Source organism: Dasypus novemcinctus, chromosome 24 (assembly GCF_030445035.2).
Source record: "Dasypus novemcinctus isolate mDasNov1 chromosome 24, mDasNov1.1.hap2, whole genome shotgun sequence".
NCBI lineage: Eukaryota > Metazoa > Chordata > Mammalia > Cingulata > Dasypodidae > Dasypus > Dasypus novemcinctus.
The window spans coordinates 37,607,594-37,628,335 of NC_080696.1; the positions used below are offsets into that span (position 1 = coordinate 37,607,594).

At 48.6% G+C, this 20,742-nt stretch overlaps 2 protein-coding genes, 1 long non-coding RNA gene and 1 other non-coding gene across 4 annotated transcripts in view; 1 reads left to right on the forward strand and 3 right to left on the reverse strand.

Annotated features, from left to right (window-relative positions):
- Positions 1-578: 578 nt before the first annotated feature.
- LOC111763276 (U6 spliceosomal RNA) lies at positions 579-685 on the reverse strand. The gene has a single exon (XR_002796169.1). It is a non-coding gene; the product is annotated as a U6 spliceosomal RNA (small nuclear RNA).
- Positions 686-6,828: 6,143 nt separating this feature from the next.
- LOC131275773 (uncharacterized) lies at positions 6,829-8,487 on the reverse strand. Its single transcript, XR_009183204.1, has 2 exons — positions 8,363-8,487; positions 6,829-7,067 (listed from the first exon to the last, which is right to left on the reverse strand). It is a non-coding gene; the product is annotated as an uncharacterized lncRNA (long non-coding RNA).
- A 223-nt stretch (positions 8,488-8,710) lies between these two features.
- On the forward strand, positions 8,711-10,177 carry MAP1LC3A (microtubule associated protein 1 light chain 3 alpha). Its single transcript, XM_004454810.5, has 5 exons — positions 8,711-8,898; positions 9,143-9,198; positions 9,274-9,380; positions 9,601-9,770; positions 10,010-10,177. The coding sequence occupies exons 1-4, from the start codon at positions 8,859-8,861 to the stop codon at positions 9,761-9,763; spliced, it is 366 nt and encodes a 121-aa protein (XP_004454867.1). The 5' UTR covers positions 8,711-8,858; the 3' UTR covers positions 9,764-9,770; positions 10,010-10,177.
- A 203-nt stretch (positions 10,178-10,380) lies between these two features.
- Positions 10,381-20,742, reverse strand: part of PIGU (phosphatidylinositol glycan anchor biosynthesis class U) — an 88,814-nt gene continuing 78,452 nt past the window's right edge. Inside the window, exons 11-12 of the mRNA XM_004454812.4 lie at positions 19,644-19,786; positions 10,381-10,808 (exon numbers count right to left, since the gene is read on the reverse strand). Of these exons, the coding sequence (XP_004454869.1) occupies positions 10,695-10,808; positions 19,644-19,786 (257 nt within the window). The 3' untranslated portion in view covers positions 10,381-10,694. The remainder of the gene's footprint in view (positions 10,809-19,643; positions 19,787-20,742) is intronic.

Here is a 20,742-nt window from a genome sequence, read left to right on the forward strand (position 1 = left end):
TTTCCTTTTTTCCCCCCCCTGCTATTAATATGTTACAATAAAGATGCTTAATTATATTTCCTTGGGCTCAGGCATTCACCTACAAGTAGAACTCCTGGTTTGTGGGATATGGACATCTTATACAGATTTTGCCAAATTGTTCTCCAATGTGGCTGAAATCACTTACATTCCCATCAGCAGAATTCCCATTTTTTCCATGTTCTTAAACTTGATACCATGTGTTTACAACTTTATTGGTTACCAAGCTTTTATTACTTCTGTTCATAGGTTCTCTTGGATTTTCTCACTGTGAATAAGAGTTTAGCTCCTTCCTGTCCAATCCTTAACAATTTTCTTTTTTCCTGCCTTTAAAGGGAACATGTTTTACCACATAGTATGGTGTTTTACCATTAACTATGATATTTATATCAGGTTTGGATTGTTTTACTTTTCTTTATATATGTATATATATACACACACACACATTATTAGAGAAGTTGCAAACTCACAAAACAATCATGCACAGCGTGCAGAACTCCCACACAACACCCCTCCACCAACACATTACATTGCTGTGGAACATCTGCTACAGATTATGAAAAAATATAAAACGCTTCACAATTTTGTGTGTCATCCTTGAGCAGGGGCCATGCTAATCTTGTCTATATCATTCCAATTTTAGTATATGTGCTGCTGAGGCCAGCACTACTTAATCTTTTTAAAACAAATTAATATATACACAACACAATTTCCCATTTTAACCACTTTCATTTATACAATTCAGTAATATTAGTTAAATCAATATTTTTACCACCACCGCCATCGATTACCAAAACTTTTCCATCATCCCATACAGGAATTCATTAAGCAATAATTCCTTACCCCACACCCCTATTTCTGGTAATCTATAATCTTTCTTGTATTCGCTTATTCTAGGTGTCTCATAAGTGAAATCAAACAATATCTGTGTGTCTGGCTTATTTTAATCAACATGTTCATCCATGTTGTAGTATGTATCAGAGCTTCATTCTTCTGTCTGAAAATTTCATTGTATGTACGTACGTTTTGTTTATCCATTCATCTGTCAATGGACAGTTGGGTTGCTTCCTCCTTTTGAATATTGTGAATAATGCTGCTATGAACCTTAGCGTTCAAATATCTGTTCAAGTTTCTGCTTTCAATCCTTCTGGGCACATATCTAGAAGTGGAATTGCCAGGTCATATGGTAATTCCACATTTAACTTTCTGAGGAACTGCCAAACTCCACAACAGCAGCAGCAGCAAGTACAAGGGTTCCAATTTCTCCACATCCTTCCCAACTTATTTTGTTTGTGTGTGTGTGTGCTTAAATAATAGTTACCCTAGTTAGTGAGAGGTTGTATTTAATTGTGGCTTTGTTTGGCATATCTCTATTATAATTAATGAACCATTATTATCTACATTCCATACTTTAGGGTTCACTGTGTTGCATAATACTATGTTGTTTTTGTTTTTTTAAAGATTTATCTTATTTATCCGCCCCCTTGTTGTTTTGCAGTCACTGTCTGCTCTCTGTGTCCATTTGCTGTCTGCTCTGTCTGCTCATCTTCTCTTTAGAAGACACCAGGAACCAAACTTCCCCGGTGTGGAAGAGAGGGACTCATCACCTGAGCCACCTCAGGTCCCTGGTTTGTTGTGTCTCTCATTGTCTTTCCTTTTTGCGTCTCACTCGTTGCATCATCTTGTGTCAGCTTGCTGTGCCTGCCTGCTGTGCCAGCTCACCTTCTCCAGGAGGCACTGGGAACTGAACCCAGGACCTCCCATGTGGTAGGCAGAAGCCCAAACACTTGAACCACATCCACTTCCCAATAATATGGTTTTTAAAAGATTTTTATTATGGTAACATGCAACAAAACTTCCCATTTTAACCACTTTCAAATACACAATAGTGGTATTGATTACATTAACAATGTAGTGCTACCCTCACTACCGTCGTTACCAAAACTTCCATGACACCAAAGACACTCTTAAAGGATTAAGTCCTCATTCCCCTATATCCTGCTTTCTGACTCTATGAATTTACATATTCTATTTACTTTATATGTGAGATCATACAATATTTCATATATAATATCATTCAGTATTTGTCCTTTTGTGTCCAGCTTATTTCACTCAACATAAGGTCTTGTTATTCCATATTGCAGCATGTAACACAACTTCATTCCTTTTCAAAGCTGAATGATATTCCATTGTATGGATATATCCTATTTTGTTTATCCATTCATCTGTTGATGGACATGAATTGTTTCCACCTCTTGGTTATCATGAATAATACTGCTATGAACATTAGTGTCCCTGCTTTCGCCTCTTTGGGGTATGTATCTGGAAGTGGGGTTGCCGGGTCATATGGTAATATGGTAACTTTCTAAGGACATTTCACATTCTCACTAATGATGCAGGAGGGTTCCTGCTTCTCCACATCCTCACCAACACTTGTTTTCTGTGCTGTTTTTCAAATAGCCATTCTAGTGGGTGTGAAGTGGTATCTCATTGTGGTTTTGATATGCATTTCCCTAGTGGCTAATTATGTATTAGGGTTCTTCAGAGGAATAGAGCTAACATGTGTGTATAAATATTAAGAAATTTATTATAGGAATTGGTTCACATGACTATGGGGATTGGCAAGTCTGAATTCCATAGGGGGAGCGGCTGTAGCTCTAGTGTTGAGTGAGTGCTTGCTTCCCACACATGAGATCCTGGGTTCCACACTAAAAATAAATGAAAAAAACAACTCTCACTGGGGAGTGGATGTAGCTCAGTGGCTGAGCACCTGCTTCCCATATACGAGGTCCTGGGTTCAATCCCTGGTACCTTCTAAAAAAAAAAAAAAAAATTCCATAGGGCAGACTGCAAGTTAGGAACTCCAGGGAAGGTTTTGATGAATTCCCCAGGAGAAGCTGGCTGGCTGAAGAGAGAGAAATTCTCCTTTCTGACTGCTGAAATGATCAGTTCTCCTCAGTTATCCCTTTGAGGCCTTCAACTGATTGGGTGAGACTCCTCTCATTGTAGATGGTAGCCTCCTTTGCTGGTTGCATCTGTAACTGAATAGTCTACAGTCAACTGATTCAAATTCACAAAATACCCTCCCAGTAACAATCAGGCTGGTGCTTGCTTGACCGAACAACTGGACACCATAACCTAGCCAAGTTGACACATGAACTTAACTGTCACAGATGGTAAGTATCTTTTCATGTGTTATTGCCCATTTGTATATCTTTGGTGAAATATCTCTTCAAGTCCTTACCCCTCTTTTTAATTGGGTTGTCATTTTGTTGTGGAGTTGTGGAAGTTCTTCATATAGTCTCATTTTCTCCTGGAGTAAGTTTTGGCAAACTATATTTTCCTATGAAATTGTCCATTTCATCTAAGTTTTTAAAACTTATTGGCATTAAGTTTATAATAGTATTTTTAAAAAAGATTTATTTATTTATCCCGTTTTTGCACTCACTAATTTGTGTCTATTCACCGTGTGTTCTTCTGTGTCTGCTTGTCTTCTCTTTAGGTGGCACCGGGAACCAATCCTGGGACCTTCCAGAGCAGGAGAGAGGTGCTCAATCTCTTGCACCACCTCAGCTCCCTGGTCTGTTGTGTCTGTTGTTTCTCCTCTGTGTCTCTTTGTGTTGTGTCATCTTGCTGCACCAGCTGTCCTGTGCGGGCCAGTTTGCCTGCATGGGCCAGCACTCCTGTGTGGACCAGCCTGCTGTGCAAGCCAGCTTGCCTTAACCAGGAGGCCCGGGAACCCAAACCCTACACCTCCCATATGGTAGACAGGAGCCCAATTGCTTGAGCCACAGCCACTTCCCTATAATAGTTATTTTTTTGTAGTTTCTGCTCTGTTTTTAGCCCCTTTGCACACTGTTTCATTGGTCTTTTTAAAAACCCAGCTTTGATGTGTTAAACCATACAAGTATTTCTTCTATTTCATTAATTTCTGCTCTTATCTTTAGTATTATTTCCCTTTCACTCTGTTTGGGTTTGTACTATTATTCCTTTTTAAAAACTCTGCTCATTTTCTATATTCGTTTTTATCCATGATATAATAGGCTTATTACTTATCTCTTAAGAGCTGGTTTAGCTACTCCCAACCCCACAAACTTTTGAATTTTTGATTTTTAGTCTCATTTTTGGTCTGTTCTAAATATTTTTCATTTGTTTTCAACTTTGTGTAAAGAATTACAAGCATATTTAAATTTCTAACGTTTGGGGTTTTCTTGGTTCTTCTGTGTTCAGAGAATATATGAAATCTGATATCAGATTTTTTCTTGGTGCCTAGTCATTAGGTCATTTTCTGTAAGTGTTCCATGTATGTTTGAAAGAAACTTGGCTTCAGGGCTCTATTTGAGGCCCACTGATCAGGATTAATTGTAGCTTGATCTATCAGTTACCAAGAGAGATCTGTTAAAAATCTTTCAGGAGACGGACTTGACCCAGTGGTTAGGGCGTCCAGCTACCACATGAGAGGTCCATGGTTCAAACCCTGGGCCTCCTTGACCCGTGTGGAGCTGGCCCATGTGCAGTGCTGATGCACGCTAGGAGTGTCCAGGAATGGTGCCACACACACGGAGAGCTGACACAGCAAGACAACGCAACAAAAAAAAAGAGAGGCAGTTTCCCAGCACCGCAAGAAAATACAAGCAGATGCCGAAGAACACACAGCAAATGGACACAGAGAGCAGACAACTTGGGGGGAAAGGGGGCAGGGGAGAGAAATAAATAAAAAATAAATCTTATCAAAAAAATAAATAAAATAAAATACATACTTGACTTCACAAAGCCAGGCAATTATCAGTATCTTTATCCTCCTCTCAAAAAATTAAGCTTCTGAGGACATTTTAACTCTACCTTCTCCTGTCTGACATGCTATTATGTCTCATGCACCTTGTTTTTGTACCCCAAGTTAATCATTACCACTGCTGTTCTAAATTGTTTATTTAGATTTACCTACATCTTTACCAGTTTATTAGCTCATCATTTTTCCATCTGGTTTCTTCCTCTTGAGTTACATGTCCTTTTTACTGAAGTATATCCTTTACAATTTATTTCAGAGAATGTTTTGTATAAACTCTATCCTAACTTTTTTTTTCTCCCTGTCTTTTAAATCATGGATTAATTACTGGTTTGCGGTCACCCCTCGGGCTGAAGTGTGGTTTGCTGGCCTGGCGAGGGGAGCGGCCACGGTAGGCCTAATTCCACTGCCCCCATAAGAGGGTAGTTGGTCGGGCCCACCGCCACCCCTGAAGGAAGCTCGGCATGGGCGCAGAGTGCCCTCGGGTCTCCCCTTCTCGGCAGCCATGCTTCCGCGGCCGCCCCTCCTCCCAGATGGCACCACCCGATGCCTTGTGGGGCGGCACCCTTCTTCTTCCTTCTCCCTGCGCAGGCGCAGGGCAGAAAATTCCAGTCTGCCCTTTTCCCCTCCCCTGACAGCAGCAACAGCCAGGCGTGGGCGGAGAAATCCAGTCTACCCTTTTCCCCTCCCCCGACAGCAGCAACAGCCAGGTGTGGGCGGAGAAATCCAGTCTGCCCTTTTCCCTTCCCCCAACAGCAGCAACAGCCAGGCGTGGGCGGGAAACTCAAGCCTGCCCTCCACCCCAGCAACAGCAGCCACCAATCCCTAAACCCTGCCCCTTCCCCCAGTAACAGCGACAGCCAATCCCTAATCACCACCCCTCCCCCGTCCAGTACCGCCCACTGACCTTTCGCCGGCAACCAATCAGAACGGGGCGTGGCTTCGACCAATCAGCCTTCCCCGGCCCCTATAAAACTGTTGCCTCTCCCTCAATAAAGTGGACTTGCGTGTTTACCTTGTCTCCGCGGTAGTTCTTCTGCCGTGCGCCCTCCAGTCCTGAGAGCCCCCGACAAGGGCCTGGCCTCCCTTGTCCCCAGTTCGTCGCCTGCTTCTCCGGGCGACCCCTTCGTCGCCGGCTTCTCCGGGCGACCCCTTCGTCGCCGGCTTCGCCGGGCGACCCCTTCGTCGCCGGCTTCGCCGGGCGACCCCGTCAGCCGAACCACGCAACCCCTTGTGAGACCGATCCCTCGTCTGCTGCTGGACCGATCCCTCGTCCCAGGTGGGACCGACCCCTCGTCCCAAGTGGGACCGACCCCTCGTCCAGAGCTGGACCGACCCCTCGTCTGCAGCCAGACCCCACCTCTACCGACTGAGCAAGCCGTCGCACTGGTTGATATTATCTTCAAACTGCTGAGGGGAAAATACCACTACATTTTATTCTGGCTTCTGTATTGCTACTTGAGAAGTCTGTCTGTCTGATTTTCATTTAATGAATCTATCCTTTCTGATAGCTTTTAAGATCTCAGTGTTTAGAGTTTTGCAAGTTCACTGCAAAGTGCCTAGATGCTGATTTTATGTGATGATCTTAGTCTTTAATCAGTTTTTGGCACTGCCTCTCACACATAGTCTTCTCTTCTTCTGGAACTCTGGAGCTGTGCGTCCTCACTTTTTTTTTTTTTAGATTTATTTATTTCTTTCTTTCTCTCCCCTCCTCCCCCACCCCGGTTGTCTGTTCTCTGTGTCTATTTTGCTGAGCCCTAACCGCTGGGTCAAGTCTGCTTCCCCGTCCTCACTTTTAAGAGTAAGTGACGTGGAAGCGGATGTGTTTCAGGCGGTTGAGTGCCTGTTTCCCACTTGGGAGATCCCGGGTTTGGTTCCTGGTGCCTCATTAAAAAACAACAACAACAAGCAAAACAAATGAAAAAAACCAATGCAGGGAAGCCCATGAGGCTCAGTGGTTGAGTGCCAGCTTCCTACATGCGAGGTCTCAGGTTCAATCTCAGACCTCTGGTACTTAAAAAAAAAAAGTGACATGAATGATTTATTTTTCTACCTTGTTTCTCCATGTAATTGCTTCTGATATATCTCCAGTTGGTGGCTTTCTTTTCTGCTGTGCCTAATCTCCTTCCTTATCCCTCCATTGAGAGGTGATTTTCATGGCTCTATTTTTCAATTCTAGAAATTCTCTGTAGAGCAGGGGTTCTTAACCAGGGGTCCATCGACCCCCAAGTGTCCACGGAAAGACTTCAGGGGGTCTGTGAGCCTGAAGTGAAAAAAATAAACTCAATTAAATGTCCAACATCATATGCATGTTGCCTTGTCAAATACTACACCACAGTTTAATGTTCTTTTTTTTTTTTTAAGATTTATTTTTCTTTATTCCTCTTCCCTTCCCTCCCCACCCGCTCAAGTTGTCCGTCTGTTTCCATTTGCTGTGTGTTCTTCTGTGTCTGCTTGTATTCTTGTCAGCAGCACTGGGATTCTGTGTTTTTTGTTGTGTCATCTTGCTGCATCAGCTCTCCATGTATATAGCACCACTCCTGGGCAGGCTGGACTTTCTTTCACGCTGGGTGGCTCTCCTTATGGGGCGCACTCTTTGCGTGTGGGGCTCCCCTAGGCGGGGGACACCCCCGTGTGGCAGGGCACTCCTTGCACACATCAGCACTGCGTGTGGGCCAGCTCCACATGGGTCAAGGAGGCCCAGGGTTTGAACCCTGGACCTCCCATGTGGTAGGCAGACACTCTCTCCATTGAGCCAAGTCCACTTCCCCAGTTTAATGTTCTTATTTGAGATAAATAAGTTCTTATTCAAAATAAACATTGACATGTTAAAAAATAAGATTTAACTTTCCTATATTTTTGATGTATTGGATTATTATTTAATGTGTTAAGAAAGAAGCACATATGTATAATATGTTATTTTAGTAACTATTTTAATATATGTAACTGATTTCCTCTGTTTTTAAATGCATGAAATAAAATTACATTCTTGTGGGGACGTTTTGGTGTATGATGTATTTATTAAATAATACATAGTGTGGACTTAATATGATTTTTTTTTTTTTTTTGATGTAGCATGTTCTGAGTGCAGTGGATAACTGCCTGCAAAAAAGGTCAATAAGGACGGTGGAGATGGTTTTACCATGCGGACGCCTTGGGAAAACTCGAATTTCTAAATGTTTGTCAAAAACCACCAGTTTGAACAGAAGGTGAACCGTGTTAGGTTATCAGGTATTGAAATTATGGGAAAGGTGTAAAATGTAATTCTGAATAATCTTAAAATCTGAAGACATGCCCATGTCGAAGTCATATAACTGTCGCTGCATTCTGAGAAAGGGTCCGTGGTTTTCACCTGGTTGGCAAAGGGGTCCACGGGACAAAAAAGTGTAAGAACCCGTGCTTTAGAGCCCGGTCCTCTTGGGTGTCTCCCACTTGCCTTAAGTTTTAAAGCCCCTCCCGCCCTCTTTCCTCCTCTAACCCTAAAGTCCCTCAAGGTGAGGACTTGGGTTCCTCGCTGTCACCCCTACCATCTCCTGCAGTCCCCTGACAGGTACACACCCCGAGTTCGCGTCTGTTGACCTCGGTGAGCGCGGGACGCGCGGAGGACGAGCCCGTGCTCTCAGCCTCCCGAGCCTCCCGGCCCAGGCTGGGTGGAGAGCCCACGACCGCCTCCCATTCTTCCCGTCTCCCTAAGGAGGGCCTGGGAGGAGGGGCCTGCGCAGGCCATGACGTCAGGGGACTGTGACGCGCCCTGGGAGCACCCCGCCCCTCGGCGGCTCGGGGCCGGGAGCCGGGCTCGCTGCGCCGTGACGTCACGGGCCGGGGCGGGCGGGCTTCGCGTCGGCCCAATGGGAGCGGCGCGCCGGCCTCGCCTTTAAGGAATGTTGTGACCTGACGTCACCGGGCGAGTTACCTCCCGAAGCCGCCGCCGCTGGGCGCAGCGAGAGCCCCAGCGCCCTTCAGCGCGAGGCCGGAGCCCGGACCCCCGAGCCGCAGCCCGTCCCCGCCCCGCGCGCCCCGAGCCCCGGCCTGCGCGCCCCGCCGGGCTGGCGCGATGCCCTCGGACCGGCCTTTCAAGCAGCGGCGGAGCTTCGGTGAGGCCCGGCGGGCGATTTGCGAGCGCGGGGTGGGGGGCGCCGACAGCCCCGACCGCCGCTGGTGACGTCAGGCCTGTGACGTCAAGCTCCAGACTGGGGCCTGGACCGGGGGCGCCTGTTCCCCCACCCCGTCTTGTCAGGGGCTGGGGGCCCCGGGAGTGGGGGCGGGGGCGGGGGCGGGGCCGGCCCTCGGGGCCGCCGGCAGCACCTCGGCGCGGCCTCACGACCTGGCCTTCCGCAGCCGACCGCTGTAAGGAGGTGCAGCAGATCCGCGACCAGCACCCCAGCAAGATCCCGGTGAGTCCCACGTCCCCTCCCTGAGCCCGCCCCTCCAGGCCCGCGGGCTCACTCACCCCCGCCCCCCGCTCCCAGGTGATCATAGAGCGCTACAAGGGTGAGAAGCAGCTGCCGGTCCTGGACAAGACCAAGTTCCTGGTCCCGGACCATGTCAACATGAGCGAGCTGGTCAAGATCATCCGGTGCGCGGGCAGCTGCTCCGGGAGGGGAGCCTGGGGCTGGCTGCGGTTAACAGGAGCCGAGTCCCCTCTGGAAGGGGCGGGAGGGAGACAGCTGTTGTGGGAGGTTGGGAAGGCATAAGGGCTAGGATCAGTACTGGGTCAGAGGAATAGGCCGCGAGCCATTCTGGGGAGGGGGCCCGGCGACACCCCCAAGCCCCTCACGGTCGTCTGCCCGCCTCAGGCGCCGCCTGCAGCTGAACCCTACGCAGGCCTTCTTCCTGCTGGTGAACCAGCACAGCATGGTGAGCGTGTCCACGCCCATCGCAGACATCTACGAGCAGGAGAAGGACGAGGATGGCTTTCTCTACATGGTCTACGCCTCCCAGGAAACCTTCGGCTTCTGAGCCAGCAGTAGGGGAGGGCTGGCCTGGGAGTGGGGGACCAATCAGGCTCTGCCCAGGGAGCCCCTGGCTTCTGAACTGAGCTGCCCCTGGTGGGCTGGGCAGGGATGTGGGCCCCTAGTCAGGGGCCACCAACCACTTATTCTGCCCCCCCCTGGGTGGAGCCTGGGCCAATCAGTCACTTCAGGTTGCCCCTCCAGTGCTGGCCCCAGCACCCCTGCTGTGTGGTTTGTCTTTTTTTTTTTTTAGGCCCCTGCCTGTCTGCCCATCTGTCCTTCACCTACCCAAGGCACTGTCCCCTGCCTGGATCTGCCTCCTTCTGAAGGACTGGTCCCTGGCTCTCCCAGTCCTGGCATGGTGTACAGATTTGTGGTCACTGTTCCTCTGCAGAATAAAGATTGCTCAGGCCTGCCTGGCTCTCTGCCTCCAGCTGCTTACTTAGGGGGTAGGGAAGGCTGGTGGGACAGTCCTGCACCATTCTCAGATGGCCAGGACACAGACTTGTCTTCTGTGGCCTTAGGGTTGATTCTGGAAACCCACATCTCTGTATAGTGTCCATGGCAGTAACTGTGGCCAACCCCACCTCCTCCAGCACAAGCTATGGCCCCTGGATAGACATCTTCATAACCAAAAAAATGTTTATTGAGTAGCCACAACCTAACAAGCCCTGCCCACCCGCTTCTTCCCTCTTCCTGCCTGGGAGTGGACATTGGTGGGCAGAGCCATAAAGTAGGGGTCCAAGTGGGGTGCTCCCGGCTCTTCCCCACAGGTCTTGCTGCCAGCCATGGCTCTCCTCTTGTACCAGGGATCTGTGACCCTGGATGCAAACTCCGTCTGCCCAAGGACTTGCCTGCTGGCAACCCTGTCCCGAAGGCTTGGCCCAACTTCTGGCCTGGCAACCCTGAGGTCCGTGCAGCCCTGTGCCCAGCCAGGCCTACTTGAGCACAAGCATGGCCTCCGTGCCGCCCTTGGTGGTCAAGTAGAGTCCATGTGTGAGGTAGTACTCTCGCCGCAGGAAGGCGTAGAAGTAATCAGAGATGAGCAGGATCTGAGGGGAGAGAAGAGGTGTGAGAACTTGTAGTTACCCCTCCCTGCACCCTGAATTCTGGAGGGGCTGGGGAGGCAGGAAAGTTCCTGCCCAGCTTTGAAGCTCCCCTCACGGAATGTCACCAAGTCCCTCTGCCTCTCTCTTCCCATCAGTCACCAAGATGTATCAATTTCTCCTCCCCAAACTTCCTGACTCAGCCCTCCCACAGCCACTTCTCCCTGGGAGGCCTGCCCCATCCTCCCCACCTGCTGCGGTGCTCGTGCTCTTCCTTGTGCTCACACTCTCAGCCCTTCACTGAGAGCCTCAGGGCCTCAATGCTCTGCTTTCCCCCCCGCCACAGTGCACCCCCAGCAGCCCTGCAAACACTGCGTCACTGCCACACCTTGGAGTCCCACCATAAGCCAGACCCATGCTGAGGCTCCTATCACCCTAACACCCCTCTTGGGGCAGCTCCCCCATTCAGATGCTGTTACTTAGCCAGAAAAAAAGACCATTTTTTTTGGCGGGAGAGGGGAGGCAAAATAAGTATCTGAGACCAAGAAGTTCATTAGTTCAGTGCATGATGAAGCTGCAGCTTCCTGGAGAAGTAGGTGCTGTCACTTCAAGCCTCTGGTTCCCCAGACCTCTTGCTCCAGCTGGAGGTGCTGACACTTGACAGCCAGTTTGCCATAGGGGAACTCGTGGTCATCCCAATTGGCAATCACAGAGTACAGCATTTGCCCACGCTTCTAGGAAGCTAGATGCAAGAGAAGGCTGCCATCTTGGCTTTCAGAGCCAGAGAGGACTGTGGCACAACCCGCCAACTCATGACCTGAGTGGATACTACAGGGAAGGAGATGGGAGAGAACTAGAGCTCTACCTTCTAGCTTGCAGCTAGATAGAAGAGTTCTGGTTAGCTTACCTAGAAAAGCTTTCTGTAGCTCTAGCTTTTGCTAGATGCAAAATCATGGTGAAATCATTGGACCTCAGTCTGAGGGTTGGGAAGGTCACAAGGTAGGATCAAAGCCACTATGAGGGCAATTAGTATCTGCACAGCACTTTGCAATTCACTAAGGGTGAGGCCTCGATCAGCTACCGCTGCCTCTTACCAGGTTCAACAGGCTCGTCCTCAGTGCTCCTGAGCCCCGGCTCACAATCCTGGCAGAGGGAGGTTTTCAGAGCATTGAATCCGATCACATTTGCCCTCAGGTTAAAACCAAAGGCTCTAACAGGCCCTCAGCATATTGAGGCACATGTGTGGCTCTGACTGCTGTTGTCCTCGGATGGCCTCATCCCTATCAGGTAGGAGGTGCCTGTCCTACAGAATGATAGGCAGCACCCAGCGCTCCACAAAAGCTTGCTCTCTCCCCCAGCACCAGGTCTTACTTCCGAGAGCCCAGTTAGATCCTGCAATCCTTCAGGACTCCACTTAGGGGCTGCCCCCAGAGGCCTCCTTACCAGCCCCAGCTCTGAGCCCCCACTTCCCAGCATGCTGCCTCTCGCTGTCCATTTCCTTTTCCTCCTCTTCCACATAGTGTGGGCTCCATGGATACAGGGCCATGTCTCTCCATGCCTAGCAGAGTGCCTGGCATATAGTAGGTGCCTAATTAATATTTGCCAAAAAATACATTAGGCCCCAAGGAGTTAGGTGGCTTGCCAAAGACCAACGAGCCAGGAAGGATGGAATTGGGAGTCGCTGTGGAGTTTGGGCTCCAAAGCCCAGGTCTTCATGCTGGCCTTGCTCCCGTGCATTAGCGAGACTTTTCTTTCACTTTGGTTGTGGGGGCTGACGGGGGAAGCTGGGAAGGGCCTGTGAAAGACAAGCTTGGGAAGCTGAGCACTGGGCTAACTTTGAAGATGGGAAGAATAAAGGGATAAACTAAGACCTTGACAAAATGTCACTGGTTGAGGAAAGCAAAGCAGACTGCACATGCAGCTGGAGGAGGCCACGGGCTCCAGCCTGCACCACAGGTACCTTGTGTCTAGAACAAATCTTCCTGCACAGAGACCCAGGACCTTGTACTAGTGCCACACACAACCAGTGGGAATACACCCGAAATGGGCTCAGAGCGTTCACGAATGGGGGCTACACACCACTCTGCCACTAATGATTGGCCCAATATGTCCCCCAACATTTCCTCACTGGTCTCAATCCCCAGAATGACACAGCCAGGCCAAATGAGAGGCAATTCCAGGAGACAAGACTCATCTTGTTTGTGCTGGAGTAAGAGTCTGGGGCAGAGCCCTACATGCCAGAGGGTTGGTGTCCAGGGCCTCAGGGCTCCAGGCATCCCTGGAGGTAGAAAGCAGAGTGGTCCAAGCAGGGCCAGCCCACTATCTACAAGGTTCGAGCACAAGTTGGGGATTGGGGCTGGCCTCTCACACTAGAAGGGCAGTAGCTTGTGTAGTGTTCCAGATCCTTGGGAGGATCCCTCTTTTAGATACAAACAAATGAAGGAATGGGGCTCTCAGGTTAACAGACGAAGGGGCATGGGCTCTGAACCCTAAGAACCTGCAGGGCCACAAGGCACAGCTCGGACCAAAACAGAGATTGAAACTGGGGGGTAAGGGTACGCAAAATTGGGTTAGATTATTGGCCATAAAATGTGGTTTCTGATCCCTGCTCGCTCCATTCATTCACCAGTCAATCAACAGTCAGTGACTATTCTTGGGGGCGGTGGGGGCGGGGACAACAGCCATGAACAAGGTAATATAGGGGCTGCCCGCAGCCTATTGAAAGGATGTGATAAACAAGACTGAGTAAACACACCCTTGACTAGATTTGGTAGCTTTGGGTGACTGGACCTTGGCTGAGTATCTACCCTTTCCAAGCCTCAGCTTCCTCAATTGTATCATGAAAGGATAATAATAGTGCCTCCCTCAAAGGGGTGCTATGAAGATTAGATGAACTGTTTATAATACAAAAGAAAAGGAGGGGAGCGAATATCATTCAAGTAGTTGAATGCCTGCTTCCCAAATACGAGTTCCTGGTACCTCCTAAAAACAAATGGAAAAAAAAAAAGCCAAAACTCTCATTGGGGAATGGCTGTAGCTCAGTGGATCAGCACCTGCTTCCCACGTACAAGATCCTGGGTTCAATCTTCAATACCTCCTGAAAAAAGGGGAGGGAGGAGGAAAAAAAGTTCAAGGGCTGTCAGGAGGGGGCAGTTAAATAAAGTGAGGTGGGTCTGCACGTGCAGGCCTTAAATAGAAGGGCGGCACCTCGCCCATATACCAATAAGGAAATTTGTTCACCACGATGTTTTGGTGGTGGTGGTGGGGAATCAAACTTTCAGCATGATGCCAGTCACAGCACACAATACTACTCTTTTGCATGAGCACCTGATTTTAGAGAGGCCTAGAAGGCTGCACAAGCAGGTGACCCTGCAGCTGAGGACCCTGGATCAGGTAAGACAGGTGAGATCCCTGCCGGTATGATGCTCACAGGCTATGGGGGAGACGGAAGCAAATAAATAAATTTATAAAAGGGATCATATGGGCCTGGCCCTCAGTCAGGGCTCCTTAAACAGTAGCAAAAGAGTAAACATAATTTTAGGGAAATATTTCCTTATATTCTCTGATAAGCTGAGTTAGGGTGAATAAGACATTTTACACTATTCTTTTTTTTTTTTTTCAAAGATTTATTTATTCCTCTCCTCTTTCCCCCTGTTGTCTGCTCTCTGTGTCCATTCACTGTGTGTTCTTCTGTGTCCGCTTGCATTATCTGGTGGCTCTGGGAAACTGCTTCTCTTCCTTGTTGCATCATCTTGCTGCATCAGCTCTGTGTGTGTGGCGTCACTCCTGGGTGGGCTGTGCTCTTTTCATGCGGGGCAGCTCTCCTTGCAGGGCACACTCCTTGCATTTGGGGTGCCCCTACGCGGGGGGACCCATGTGTGTCACGGCACTCCTTGCATGTGGCAGCACTGCATGTGGGCCAGCTCACCACACGGGTCAGGAGGCCCTGGGGATCAAACCCTGGACCCTGCATATGGTAGATGGATGCTCTACCAGTCGAGCCATGTCCATTTCTAGCTTTTTGTTTACATGTAATCCTTGAATATTTTCTGACCCTCAAAAGAAAGGGTTTAAAGGGGGGGGGGGGGAATGGTTCTTCTTTCTGAGGTTTATGGGACCATAGGTTTCTCTAAGAATTTGCTTTGAGTATTTGAAGAGGATGTGGCTCTTGTGATTTCCCAGGTCAACACAGGAATAAAGGCAACGAGACTCCCCCACTACATCCAATCCTGTCAACACCCTGTGAAGAGGCAGTCATCACCCCCCAGTTTGGAGGTGGGAAAATTGCAACCCAGAGAAGTTAATCACTTGCTCAAGGTCACACAGTAAGGAAGTAGAGGAGGACCTCAAGCTCTCTCTCCTCTCTCTCATACACACACACACGCACTCACACACACACACACACACACACAAACCCTTGGTTTACTGCTGTTATTTCCTAGTTACTGACTCTGATGCACCATTATAATTAGCAAATGTTACATGCTAAAAAAATACTTACTGGCCCCCAGGGGAAAGATGGGGCCTGAGTCACTGGTCTACCTGCTAGTAATAATTAGTAAAATACTAGTATGGCACTGACCAACTCAAACTGAGCTGTATTTTGAAAAGTCTATGGGCCAAGATGTTCTCTATATTCAGTTCCTAATTCGGCAGTGATAGTCTGGGCTCTGGACACCTGCTTGAAATCCATGTTCATCTGGTTCCCATGACAGCTCTGATCTGCCCTGTCCAGGGAGGGGAGAATGAGGACTGGTGACGACAGGCTCCTTCCAGCTAGAAGGTTTGAGAAAAGCTGGCTGGGGAACTGAGGACATGCCCCCAAAGTCCATTCAACTCAGTAGAAGTGCTGACTCTAAGTTAGACTGAAGCAGGGGAGGACTTCAAGGGGCTTTGCTGGCCACAAGAGACCAGCTTCTGGCAGCAGCTGGGGAAGGACTGGGGACAAGCTGCTCCCTGCTGAGCTGAGCCCCCTTCAAGCTCAGCCCCCCACCTGCTAGAGCATCTTTCCTCTCCTCTCTCTGAGTGTGACAAGGCCCACCTCCAAGGATTTCTCTGACCATTCACAACAGGAAAGGTGATCTTGTTCCCTCCAGATTCCTCCAGCATTTACCCTCTGCACATTTGGCCATTAATCAGACAAATACGCTCCCAAGCTATCACTGGTTCATCCATTCACTCAGCAAATATCTGCTAAGCAACTTCTCTGTGTCAAGCACTCATCTAGTAGCTGGGGTTCCTGCCTTGGGTAAGACCAGTGAGATCAATGATTTCATGAAGCTCATAGGCTATAGGGGAGGCAGACAGGGAAGCAAATAAAAAAATATGAAATTACAAACTGGGAAAAGTGCTATGAAGGAAACAAACAGGGAGCTGAGAAAGGGAAGCACCGGGCAAGGGAAGGCTTTTTTTTTTTTTTAATTTATTTCTCTCCCCTTCCCCTCCCGGGGGTCTGTTCTCTGTGTCTCTTTGCTGTGTCTTCTTTGTCCGCTTCTGTTGTTGTCAGGGGCATGGGAATCTGTCTCTTTTTGTTGAGTCATTTTGTTGTGTCAGCTCTCCGTGTGCGTGGCACCATTCCTGGGCAGGCTGCACTTTCTTTCACACTGGGCAGCTCTCCTTACAGGGCATCCCCCTACACGGGGGACACCCCTGTATGGCAGGGTACTTCTTGTGCGTATCAGCACTGCGCATGGGCCAGCTCCACACGGGTCAGGGAGGCCCGGGGTTTGAACCGTGGACCTCCCATGTGGTAGACAGACGCCCTAACCACTGGGCCAAGTCTGCTGCCAGGAAGGCTTTTTGAAGAGATGACATTTAATTTTTAATAAAGTTCCCCATATTTGCCTTCTGGGTTCCCAGTAGGCCTGAGGACAAGGGTAGTATAACCCTCACGATGAAGAGGCTCCTCTACCTTAATCAATACTCCACAATGATGCCAAGATATGAGTGACTGCCTCGGTGAACAAGTACCCCCATCTGTCACCTAGAACTGAGTCGGTAGCAGCAGTGGCAGCCCAGGCCACAGGAGGCGGACCACACACTTCTGCTAGATGCCTGAACAACCTACTGGCTTAAGGAATACTCAGACCACGGCTGGGAGGTCTGTAGGTGGGTACAACCTGTTTAAGGACAACTTGGCGACATCTGCCGTGGTATTGGTTGCATTTACACTAAGAAACACTGGCATGTGTGTATAAGAATAGTAGCAAAACAACCAGAAGCAAACGAAATGTCCACTAACCAGGGACATAGGGTCTGACTAGGGTCAGATAAATCATGATACATGCTAACCATGCTATGTCCAGAGGCATTAAAAAACATCTCAAGGTAAGACCATTAAGTGAAAAACAGTTCTTTATACATGCACATGTATACATATCTGTAAATGCACAGAGGAAGTCTGCAAAGACACATACCAAACTGATCCCTATCACCACATCTACCCCGGAGTGTGGACAATGGGGACTTCGGGGGATCTTGACTCTTCGCTTCATATTTTCTATTTTGTGTGAATTCTTTCCCCCAACAATAATGAATTCAGGTATTACTTACATGATTAAAAATACATTTAAAAGGAGATTTTTAAAAAAGAAGACAATCAAAGGGGTTCAGCCTGGTTTCCATCTATAGCTCACCTACTAATAAATTCCAAGCAACTGGCTTTTGGTTCTCTACCCTCAACCCCTCTTTCTTGAACAATCAGTTTCTCCTGCCTTTGACAGCACCTAACCACTTGCACAGCATCCCCTTGCCATTTTCTGAGACCCATCTCTTATAAGGTAGCCAGCCATGGGCAGAAAGCTGTTATCTGGCAAGTTTCATGAATGCTTCATAATCATCGCAATTATCTTTCCTGACCAAAACTTGAGACTCATGACATGACAACAGCTGTAGACTATTGAAGTGGAGCTTGCCAACATCACCAGAAGCCCATGACTATACATCCCTGTCATTACCTTCAAAGAAAAAATAAGAGGGATTCCAGCAAGACGAAACAGCCAGAACAGCCATTCAGATTCCTTTAAGAGATCGCGTTGAACCCCGAGATTTCTGCCTGCATGGGCCAGAGGCAGGAGGTGCTGTGCATCCCATCAACAGCAACCAGGTGACAGGCGGCCCCACCCTGGCTGCAGAGCCCACGAGGCTCCTCCTGTGGCTCACATACCAAGATAAATGGTTGGGCTGGACATTAATTCTCCAGAAATGTCCATGCCAGGATATACAAGTCCCATCACTCATTGCAAAAGCCCTAACTCTCTCCTTTCCCAGTAGCTAACCTTAGCAGCAAGAATTTCCCTGGGGATTATTCACTGGCACTATTAGTATTTCCAGTTATCCCTGCTTCCCACCCAGTCCATCGCGTGCAGGAAACGCCTGGCTGTGCTGATAGCAACTGAAATGGTAAGTGGTACAGCTGATTCGCAGTAAGACCTCAGGAAGAGGTCAAGACCCCACCTGAAAGAACGCAGCACATGAATAGGAGCTTCAGAAGGGGGTGGATGTCTCCACACGGGGTTTGCTAGACCACCTGTAACAGAATCTCTGGGAAAGCTTGTTAAAGATACAAATACAAGAAAGCACAAGAAATAGCAAATTCAGAGACAGAAAGCAGATTAGAAATTGAAGGATGGTGTAAGGTGAAAAACAAAACACTTCCCTTGATGATAAAAAAAAGATTTTAAATATTCTAGTTGATACAGGTATCTCATCATCCAGTGTATTGTCAGAATCAAGGGGAAATAGTTTAAGCCTTTTAAAAGAGAGAGGTAGACACAGGGAAAATTCAATGACTCCTTTAATAAATTTATTGAATGAAATTTGGGTAGTTTCAATGAGAACAGTTGGAGAACTTCTGAGTGCATGGCAAGAGAATGCCAAGTAATTTGAAGGCTAAAACTGTGACCATATAATTTTGGCTTTCTTGAACTGTAACTGGGCCGTTTAGATCTCTAAGCCAAAGATGACAAGGCAGATTCAGAGATCCAAAAGGGTGATCTCAGTATGGTGGCACTGTTTATGGAGCATCTCCTATGCACTAGGCACTGCAGACAAAACATGCAAAGGACACTGCCCCTGCACTCAAATTTGCAATCTTGGGGGGCGGACAGACAGGTGCTAACAATAAGATACAAATTCCTGACCCCATATTCCACATCTATTGAATCGACACCTCTGGGAGTGGATCGGGGAATCTGTATTTTAACAAGCCCCCCCCCCCCCCCCGGTGATTCTGATGCTTGGGAACCACTACCCTATGGAACCTATCAGAGGAAGGTCCGAGACCCTTGCTGGTACCCCTTGCTCTCTGACCCCCACTGCCTCTTCTCTCACGACTCCTGGCATCACAGGCCATGCTCCAGACTCAGCCAACAGCAGACCACACTATTTCCCTTCTCCCTTTCTTCGCTCCTGCTGTCCTTGAAGTCTGGAAAGCCTCTCCTCCTCTTAGTGCTGCCCCTCCCAGCCCTCGCTCTGTGCACTCACATAGGTGCTGGGCACACTAGGCACTGTTCTGGAAAGGTCAGGAGGGCGGTCTCAGAAATAGAGACTTGTCCGAATTTGATTCTTGGCTCCTCCAATGACCTTGGGCTCACAACCTCTGAGTCTCAGTTCCCCATTTGTTTTAAAAAAAAAAAAAAAGGTGGTGGGGACACACTATCTCATAGGATTGCTGTGTGAAATCGGTGTTACTGCATTTTCTCTCCTCTCTTCTCTATTAGACTGTGAGCAATCGAAGGGCAGAAACTGTCCCTCATTGATGTCCAAACCCCCAGAATGCAGAACCCAGGGTTGTAGTTGAATGTCTGAGCACCCCATCCCCATGCTGCCCTTGACACTTACCTGCCCAACATTGAAGGTCAGTGTGATGGCATAGTAGAAGTTAGAGTTGGCACTTCCTGCATAAATCCAGAGGTGCCACAGGACAGGGAAGAGCAGGGAGCAGACAATAATGAGGCAGGCAAGAACAAAGATGTTTCGCAGGACTGCAAGGAGAAAGCCATAGTTAGCCCAGTGCCAACTCTTCAGAACTTGCTCCTTGCTAGGTGATGGTCCTGCAGGACAGAGGCCCCAGAAGAGCCTTTTGTAGCTCAGAGGCTATCTGGGGTGCAGAGAGGCAAACCTCAGATCCCTGAGTCTGCGGCTCTCCATGCCCACAGCTGGTGGGAGGTTCCAGATTTGTTTTCTGCGTCTCCCACTGTGGGCTTGACGGGCCCAAGACCAGCTACAGCTGGCAGTGCTGTAAATGCCTCTGAGCACCTCAAACCGGGCTTTTCAAGCAAGACAATGTCTTCATCCCCCAACTCAGGCATCCAAAAGTAATTCGTCCCTTCTCCCCAAACAGAATGCTGTCCGGCCATGTTGGATCTGGGATGGGAATCCAGCATGAGCCCAGGGAATTCAGAGCCCAGTAGTAGGTCTCTGTGGTCCGCAGCCCCAGGTCTCATAGACATATTTCCATTCTTAGTTTGTTTTAGGTCCCCTGTTTTGCTCTTCAGATGCCCCCCACATTTAATTAGATGATTTAAAAGTCTTTTTGGCACTCCCTCTCTGACATCATCCCCACCCCCACCTCCAGAGGGGATGCTGAATTCCACTAAGAAAGCCCTTCCAGAGGCCTCAGGGAGGACCTTCTACACGGGGTGGTCCCATGGGGAAGGAGGCGGAGTTCAGCTGGCAGCGTGGGCAGCATGAGGACAGGGCACGGACTTAGTCTCAGGAGAGACCTTCGGTAAAATCCCCTGCTGCCATTTATTAGCCTCACGTCCCGCATCTCTAAAATGGGGCTGAAATGCCTATCACTGGAGTGTTATGTGGTCTACACAAGATCTGCAAATAAACCTGGCACAGATGTATTACTGTGTGTATTTATTTTCTACTGCTGCTGTCACAGGTTACCTACCATAAACTCAGCGGCTTGATACAATTTATTAGCATACAG

Bases quoted from the DNA above. Each gene is read 5' to 3' on its own strand.
- MAP1LC3A (XM_004454810.5), top strand. From the start codon at position 8,859: ATGCCCTCGGACCGGCCTTTCAAGCAGCGGCGGAGCTTCG. The intron at 9,199-9,273 runs GTGAGTCCCACG...CCCCGCTCCCAG, and splicing joins AGCACCCCAGCAAGATCCCG to GTGATCATAGAGCGCTACAA. The intron at 9,381-9,600 runs GTGCGCGGGCAG...TGCCCGCCTCAG, and splicing joins GAGCTGGTCAAGATCATCCG to GCGCCGCCTGCAGCTGAACC.